The 9346-nt window shown below is 36.0% G+C and overlaps 1 protein-coding gene and 1 long non-coding RNA gene across 2 annotated transcripts; both read right to left on the bottom strand.

Moving 5' to 3' along the window:
- Positions 1-1708: 1708 nt before the first annotated feature.
- On the bottom strand, positions 1709-4921 carry LOC113275231. The gene is made up of 2 exons (XM_026524687.1): positions 4764-4921; positions 1709-2605 (listed from the first exon to the last, which is right to left on the bottom strand). The coding sequence occupies exon 2, from the start codon at positions 2572-2574 to the stop codon at positions 2020-2022; it is 555 nt and encodes a 184-aa protein (XP_026380472.1). The 5' UTR covers positions 2575-2605; positions 4764-4921; the 3' UTR covers positions 1709-2019.
- A 1638-nt stretch (positions 4922-6559) lies between these two features.
- On the bottom strand, positions 6560-7798 carry LOC113273768. The gene is made up of 3 exons (XR_003322596.1): positions 7431-7798; positions 6828-6920; positions 6560-6718 (listed from the first exon to the last, which is right to left on the bottom strand). It is a non-coding gene; the product is annotated as an uncharacterized LOC113273768 (long non-coding RNA).
- Between the last annotated feature and the right edge of the window lie 1548 nt (positions 7799-9346).

The following is a 9346-nucleotide window of genomic DNA, read 5'->3' as shown; positions in this document are numbered from 1 at the left end:
GATGAACTGAATTAAGTTTTGCAGAAGCGTGTTAAAGACCGTTGAGACTTAGGAATTGGCACGTGTGGATTCGGATTTTTGTGATGCCGCCGGTAGAGAAATCAAATCGTATCCTACTTCTGTTTCTGAAAAAATGATATTTTCACCATTTGAATTTGGTACAAAAATGAAAAATAAATAAATGAAAATATTACTTCTCCTTTTAATAGGCCAGGATATCCGGACCTCATACCATCAGTAGATATTTATGTCTATATAAACTTAGGAGCATGTTAGACGTCTAAAAAAATTAGCGTATACTACGCTAATGCAATATGCGTTAAAGTGTCGATCATGATTAGTAATGCAATATGCTTCAAAAAAAAAAAAAAAAAGATTGCAATGGTGATTTAGTTGGGTATATCAAAATCTGTATGAGACAAAATGTCTCTTGCCGCGGGCCACTAGATCAGGACACCCCCCAGGTACTCGTTAAAGCGCTGCTTTAAGTTGCGTCAACTTAAGCCAATAGTTACCCTTAACGCGTTAGGATGCAGATGTCGTGTTAATATCTTATTCACAACTAGTTAGTACTCCGTCGTAGCAGCGTCAATCACATTTTTTATTTACCGTTTTTGAGCAAGCAACTTGATCCAATTTCGCAAATTAGGCTTAGTAGTGGCACGCACGTATTTGGGTTGTGGAGTGTTCTCGTGAAACACTCCAAGAAGAATTTAGTGGAGTGCAAGTTCTAGATGAATCTCTCACGATTCAAAAGTGTACGTGCGTTGTTTGATTTTTTAGGATTTGAATCTTTTTATGTTTCTTTAGTAAATAATCAAATAAAATTATATGTGCAAGTAATTAGCATGACCATCATATATGTGTTCAGAATAAATTTTGATGTTGATTAATCGTCATTAATTCTCGTGGGCTAGCTCTGCAATACGTGGAAACCTATGTTAGGGATTGGTTGAGTAACACCGCGGACCACAGTGGATGACACAACCACTTAAATCAACAGCATTTTCCTACCAAAATGAAGATCAAGAACAAGATCAATGTATCGATCTTTAATTTTCTGCAACTTGCAAATGCTTCTATAGAAAAACGAATAAAACCGGGAATTTTGCACTAAGTCAAGGCTATGGATGACCATTTTGGTGGATTACGAGATAAATATCTTAACCTTTTCTCACCATGACGGCATGTACAGATTTTCTAATAGAGCTTTTTACCATTCACAGTAATCACAAAATTAAGAATTGCTGATAACAATTCCCACATTGGACGAGCCGATTTCAAAGATACCTTATATATGAGATTAAGATTGCAAAACATATCGCCAATTAGCAATGGATTGGATGCCCAACTCTAATAGTCCTACATGGGCTATCAGCACAAACAAAAAAGGGGATGGCTAAAATTCGGGGCCTCTCCATTCATTGTTGATTGGTTTTTTTAAATCCTTCCCAATGAAGACTTTACATGGTATTCCCCACTTAGGTTGCGCCTATGTAATTTGTTTGAAAATGCCTGTTAGTAGTTCTATAATTTGTTTTAGAAACAAGGCTACTACAGGCATTGGTGCAATACCAGCTTTTTTCCATTCTAGCTGCACATGGAGTTTCACTATCTTCTTCTCATGTATAAGTTATAAGGAAAATCCCATGTACTAGTTTCCTTATCAATCCACTTAATTTTCAAAAAAAAAAAAGTTAAAAGGAGATCAGGGATAAAACAATAATCTAAAAGTTTACCCAGTTAAATTCCTCGTGTCAGAACGTAGAAAGACAATTAACATTTGATACAGAGACCTGAAACTTCAAAAACCACTCACAACTGAACATAACGAAACATCACATGAATCAAAGGAAGATGATGAATACAGTATATTCTGACTTATTTGCTCGACAAAATTTTCAAGAGGTATTTACTCAGTACCAGTAGCGCCATGTGAGACAGGAAGCAAATATTTGTTCAAATTTTTAGCCGTCAAGTTCGTATTTATCCAAAATAACACCCTACTTGTTGCGTTGACTATTGTGCTGAGCTTACCTGCTGCACACTAATTCGGACACAGTTTTTAAATCTTGTAACTACTTCGCCACAGATCAGAGGATTCTTCGGATTTTCCTTGTAGCACTCCAAACAAGCTTCCTTCTCAATTAAACAGAGAAAGGGATTCTGATAGGGAAGCTTGAACTCTTTGTCATGAAGGTCTTTGGCTTTTTTTGTCACTTCCTGCAACATATTTTCCTCCTGTTTCTGCAACCTCTCTACAACATTCTCACTCTCTTTTAGGGTGGATCGAATAGCATCCAACTCTTGGTTTGAAACCTGTGGAGGGATTTCTTGTGGTGTTATTGGCAAGAACAGAGCTGGAGGAGGAGGAATAGGAGCCGGGGGCGGCCATCCTGCATCAGCAGAAGAACCCTTGTATGGTTCAAAACTGTCAACTGTTTGCTGCTTAGGGACCTTGGTTGGAGTCTTTGGCTTCGGTTTCCTTGTTTTCTTCTTTGATTTGTCTCCAGTGTTGTTGGTTAGCTGACTGACCAGGTTGGAGCTAATTTGGATGGTAAATGATTCACCCATTTTCTAGATTCCCAGAAACACTTGGAACAACCTAAAAAACAGTTGGAAGGAATTTTAATAATAGAAGTGCAATAGATATTCTCTTCTAATGGTCAGTATGTGTAGTAGCGAAATAACATGAATAAAGAGAAAAGTCTACGAACCTCAATACATGATTATTACCTGGGAGCTGAGAGTGTTACTATACAAAATATTATTTTTCAACAGCCTTGGAAAAAGACTGGACTTCAATAAGTCTATACAGTATATATAGGCAGTCACTTCCTACCATCTTTCTCATATTTACTCTATCAGTAGGCCTTATCCCTGACTTACTGTGATGGGAAACACGAAAGCCATCCGATAGACGATAGTTCCAGTTTATTAGGTCATGATCTATTATCAACTCTATCAGATAAATAAATTCTCCTAACTTATAGACTTTAATGTAGACAGGCATATGATCTGGTCTGTTGGAAGTTGTGGAATAATGTAGAACCATCACAAGAATAGTTCCGTAGTAAAAGTGAAACTGTATCTTAAGGGATCTAAATCCATCCAATAGTTTCAGATAGTTGTCATTCAATGTTAAAGAGTTCTGTTTAAATCTATAAAATTCAAAAGAAAAAAAACAAACCATGTAAAAAACAAAAATTATAAATCCTTTAATTTATCACAAATCACATTAACGTTTGACCACAACCCAACTTTAAGGAAAGGCATCATCTTTACCATATGCTTCAACCATACAGATCAAATATTTATGTAGTTTTAATCCAAAACTACATACGTTGTCTCATGAGAAGGTGACCGGATCCTTATAAACCACTTCAAAAGACAGTGTGAATAGAATATACAAATCAAAATGGTAACACTAGTGACTATTAAACACAATCACATTTCTGGAAGACTTTAATATGCATATACAAAGTGGTGTAAGAGAAGTTCAGAGTTGCATAAGCATTACCACAACAACCTACTTAACCCCTATATTTCCAATGTAGGTCTATGCTAAAGCATCATTTTCCTAGGCCTGTTTAGGCTGCATCCACGGCACCTCTCCAGTGTTACCTGTAGCCTACTGTAAATGTGGCAAAACAATCTCCGAGTCTCTTTTAGTTAATCTACTGAGGGTACTCCTAAGTTAACTTTGATTTCAATTTTGGTCGTCTTGCTAATATGATGCACGCTAAGGAGCAAGGACACAGAGATACAGCCGCAAGAGTTATGTCTTTAAGGGTTCCTTCCAAACTACATATACGGAAATAAGGGAGTCTTCTCCATACATATCCACCTAAGATAATTGAAGTTTTTGGGTGTTTAAACACTTTACCTGATGTTCATCCAAATCGCCAATTCATCTATCAACAACTATATCCGTCTGTCAATCATGTAAAATATCCATTCTGCAATTCGTACTACATATAGCTTGATATTTTTAATTCAGTTTAATCTATAAAAGAATATTGCATATCTGTAGCTCCAATTTCATACCACTGAGAGTACATTATCAATGCTCACTGTCTACCTTGAGTGTCGAAATGCCAACTGCATAGTGTTATAACTTGACCAAATCTACACAACTACACCTTAGCTATCAGTTAGGATGATAACATCCATCATAACCTAACACAACCCACAACTGTCTTTAGAAATTAGTGTTCCTTATATTCCTTCTCCACATAACTCTTCAATTTAACAGAATCTATATGACAGATCAAAATTTGTTCCGCATTTGCAGCTACCCTCTTTGAAATGTCTAGTTCTACATTTGCAGCTAACATCTTAGAAATCTCAAGTTCTACACTTACCTTCTGTATGAACTATCACCACGTCTAAAACGAGAGGTAATTTTCAATACATATATATGCTAGATGTGCAAGTCAATTTCAGATCAATGGGAACAAAGTCCAAATAGCAAGATCACACTCCCAACTTCCCAAAAGCACACATAACAATACACTTGAAAAAAACCTAGATAATATGAATTCTACAAATTTCTAAAACTCTAATAGATTAACAATTAGGGCAACCAAATTGTCAATGAGTTTCAAATCATCATTCAAGTCAAGAATACATCGTTTGGGGAAAACTTCAAGGATTTACAAAACGAACAGCACACTCAGAAAAAAATAGATCGATCAAAGTAAAAATTAATCAATTAGATTGGATTGCAAACACAAACTAAGAGAAAGAGATGAAAAACTTACAGAAATTAGGGTTTTGAATATCTTTTCTGAGAGTCCGCGGCCTTTGTTAAGTTGAAGAATCGTGGTGGTTGGTTAAGCGTTGATAAGAGAGGAATTAGGGCTCATTCTCGCGCCCTGTTGCCTACGCTTCCGTCTTTCTTTGTTGGTTTCTTCTTCTAGTTTATAATAGAACTTGTGCTTTTCGTAATTATCAAAGTATTGAGTACCTAAGAAGAAAAATAAAATTTATGTTTAGCCCCTATTATAAGTTAGTTATTAACTTATGCTCCAAATAAAAACGAGTTGACACCAATGTAGTTAATATCGGATATCGGTTCATCTCGGCCGGGACCGATACACTGGTACGATTTTATATCGGGGATATTATCGTTGAAATATCGGTTCTAGATTTATAGACTATAATTTTATATTAAACATTTCTCCACACATTTTCGGATAAGATATAATAGATAACATCAATTTTATCAAAAAAACAAAAGAGTAACTTTAGTAGACTTGCTTCGAGAGCTACATGCACCTCTACTACCACCTGGAAGACTTTCTTCGCGAAAATTACCCTTAAATTTTATAGAAAACGACCAATACCGTCTCATATCAGGAAATGTAGGAAAATTTCGTATCGACCGATACGGCCGATATTCGACCGATACGGCCGATATTATCGGGCGAATATCGTATCCCCGATATCCTTCTTATCGTATTGTTCTGGGCCGATATCCGAAATATCCCCGATATATCGGCCGATACGGCCGATATTGACTACACTGGTTGACACGTGACACAAACTCCATGGACGACAACATTTTACTAACATTCTATAATGACTCTTGCATGATTGCATCTATTATAACTAGGTGCCACGCCCGTGCTCTGCACGGGCCTCGATATTTTTTACAGAATAATTATGCAAGTAGCAAAAATTCCTTGATATTCTTCATGTTTTTTGTTCCTCTGCAATAATATTCTGCTCTGTGCTTGTAGCAGTAATAGTTTGCGCTTGTAACAGAGACGTCTACTCTTGCACACTTTTTAAGTGAGTTTGATGAGGATATCATAATCTGCCTTGCACACGGATGGCAGTCAGGGGAGTGTGCTTAGGAAAAAGCGGTCAGCTACTTTTGTTGAAAATATATAAAGCACAACGTACACAAAATAAATGTAGAGTGCAATTGAATCTTCTAAGCGGAGAAAGCAAAAATAGAAAGATAGCTTATGCATAATTTTATTACAACGTGTTTACAGTTTATCCTTAAATATACAAAGCATAACGTACACAAAACAAATTTAGAGTGCAATTGAATCTTCTAAGCGGAGAAAGCAAAAATAGAAAGATGGCTTATGCATAATTTTATTAAAATGTGTTTACGGTTTACCCTTTGATGGACAAATCATCCCTTATTTTGTGCTTTACCAAGCTTTTAGGGCAGGCCCAATAGTGCCACTCAGAATTTCCCAGCACGCTGTAAATTGTGTATTCGTGTTTGTTGCATAAAATGAGTGGTTTATCAGTGCCACATATACTTTTCTAAGAACATAAAAATGCTTTTCAGTACTAATCTCTAAGAAACAATTCGATTACTCAGAATTAATGAATGACATCAGTATATCAAATACCATTTCTTTTTGACACAGTGGTAGTTGATCAAAATGTTTACTTTCCATTCTCTTTGTAGTTCTATGATTATGCATTTGTAATCGTCTTGCTTTCTCCTAGTTTCATTTCGGGTCATGTACATGAGCTTTCCGAAGGTTTCTTGATACAGGGCATAAACCTATCACGTTTACAATGATAGAACAACTTATAATTGGTTATTTACTTTGTGAATTAATATTACATAAAAATATAAATGTTTATCACTCTTTGTTTACAAAGAGTTACATGTAAGATGAGCATCATTTCAGGAGCATAATACACAATTAGCCAGCGTTGGCATGCCATATAGATTGAAAATAACCTGCATTGTGATACACGGTATATAGTAAACCATATAGTACTTTCTTTGGCAGCCAAAAAATATCCCGAAACATTATAAATCTGGTGTTTCATAAGGCTGTCCATCTAACCTGTTTTTCCAGGAGCTTTGGAGGAACATCCCCCCAATTTTCCAATACGAAGCAACGACATTTCAACCACCAGTCTTGATAATTGGTTCTCGCCTAATTGGAGGCATATTAAGCCTGAGAATTATTGTTATGCCGCAAGAAATAAAAACAGAATTGGTTTGAATGTGATATAAAAACAGAATAAATACAGAATTGGTTTGTTTTGTATTTCAATCATTTAGGCATCCTGGAATCTTGGCCAAATCTATCAACCTTCTATCTACTATGTTCAGATTTGGAGAGTTTGCTTAAAACAGAAACGATGTAGCTAACAAAAGTAGGTAGAGAATAATGGATATGAAAGCAAATTTGAGAACTGAGATTCTAACATTGACAACAACACGCCTGTAATTGGTGTGAACTGTGCCTGTAATTGGTGTGAACTGTGAAGATTGTGAAGTAATTGCAAGCACGAAAGTCAGAGAAAACTTTAAGTAGAACCAAACAAATTGAGCAAATTCTGATTATTTGTTTTCATTGATTATTAAAATCCAAAAAAAATAAAAAAATAAAAAAAAAACTAAATTAAAACTAAAAAGAAATCGTAAGTATATGTCAAAGTACCTGTTTTGAATTCCCTTGCATCTCGATTCGGTTCAAGAACTCTAGGTATCAACTTGTCTCTCAAAACCTAAATTTCATCACCAACTTTCGATTTTGTTTAGCCCTCCTAAATCCTTACCATTGTTACCTAGCAAAGAGGACCCATAACTGAGTAGCGTCAATCGATTATTATGACTTCTGTTGATGGCGGCAATGGTGTTACAGCATACGACTCCAGGGACCTACGAAAATATGCACTAAAAAGAAACGTTGTTAGAACTGAACATTACAGAACATCTAAGATACAACTAAATATAGAGTGATGCGCTCATGAGATAATCCACATGGTAAAACCATCATATCAGCAATGGTAGCTTCATGTCGAAAGAAAACAGGAGAGAATGAGAAAGAAACATATCGGAAAAGAACAGGAGAGAGCCGTCAGTTTGAAGGTTAGGGTTTTGAGTACAGGTGTTGAAAATACAAATATCGGTGGTGTAAAATAACAGGACGATTTTATTGGCTGAAATATATCCCGGTGGGCCAGAAGCTCTCAGAAGAGAGCTTTGTTCAGCTTTTAACCACAACAGAAGAAAATCACCTGAAATCATATTATTAATATAAAAGAGGTCATGTCTAAGTTAGCCTATACAACTAGCGGTCCAGATTAAATCTATCTCAATATAATCCAACAGCTCAAAGTTAAAGTTGGAGCATGTGCTCTTAAATACTGCGCATGTGGCGTTCAATCATCTGAGCAGTTTTGGTTGGGCTTTGGAGGGCTTTGGCGTTCAATTATCGAGTTTGAAAGACGACGACCTATGCGTCCCAGACCTAGAAAAATACCAACTGCATATTGAGTCAATAGGAAACAATCAAATATTAATTTCTAGGGTTTTCAGCACATATAAACTTTTAAATAAAATTCATGGACGGTGCCATATATCCTGCAATGTAATCTAGCATGCAGTGGTCAGATTTGTTTCTTGAGCTGTAAGCTATTATCTCCTTTCAGAAATCTTAAAAAACTATTACTATACCGGCTTATTATATTTGAATTTGCAAAAAAACTCTCTTCTCCAATCTTTCAACGGAAAATATATGTAGGAGCCAAGAGCATGTATTGGTTGGTTCACCAGTGAGTTAGCTCAGGAGGTTGATCAAGTTATAGCAAATATAATTTGCAGATGTGTATATATAAAGCCCTCTACCAATTGGCCATCGATGTAACGTGAAGGCAGCATTGTGCGACTATCAAGATTTAAAGTACGACTGTCCCAACCTCACTCATAATTTGATATTGGTTACTAGAATTTTAGGGTGCATCTTCAAAAAATAAACCAAATAGAGATGGAAGTCACCTATTGAGATAGAAGTACGAGATGGAACTCACATACAGCAGAAACAAAACTCCAGCGCCAAGGCAAAGGATGAAGGGAAGTACAAAGGACCGACACTACCTACACCATGATAGGTACGAGGACCTGCACTACCTACACCATAATTGGGGAAACGGGTACAACTAGATCTTTTGAGGAGAGTTGACCCATATGAAGACAAACAAAACTTCAATTTGCATGTATAAGGCTTTGTCGGATCTGTAACAACCTTTCATTTTTAAATTAACAACCTAAAGGTTACATTTAATGTGATGTGTTAGCGTATCAAATAATACCAGGTATGTGTGTGAAAATGTGAATATAATGGGAAGATAAAAGATCCGGGTTGCTTAAATTTGTGGGCTGCATATTGGCTGATTTTATCGTTCATCTGTGGTAATTGATTCCCATAAATAGGAATTTCCTGTAATAAATTTCCTATTGAATAATAATGTACATGAACCGAAAATGGATCTTTGGATAGGGTGACTCGATGAAAATTCGGAAAGTATTTTTTATATATATGAACGATCGACTAGAATGCGTATATAATCCCGA

This window comes from Papaver somniferum, chromosome 4, assembly GCF_003573695.1.
Source record: "Papaver somniferum cultivar HN1 chromosome 4, ASM357369v1, whole genome shotgun sequence".
Lineage (NCBI taxonomy): Eukaryota > Viridiplantae > Streptophyta > Magnoliopsida > Ranunculales > Papaveraceae > Papaver > Papaver somniferum.
The sequence above is the reverse complement of the archived record's forward strand: the minus strand, read 5'-3'. Positions and strand labels throughout refer to the sequence as shown.

Excerpts from the sequence above, each read along its gene's own strand:
- LOC113275231 (XM_026524687.1), bottom strand. The coding sequence starts at position 2,574 with ATGGGTGAATCATTTACCATCCAAATTAGCTCCAACCTGGTCAGTCAG.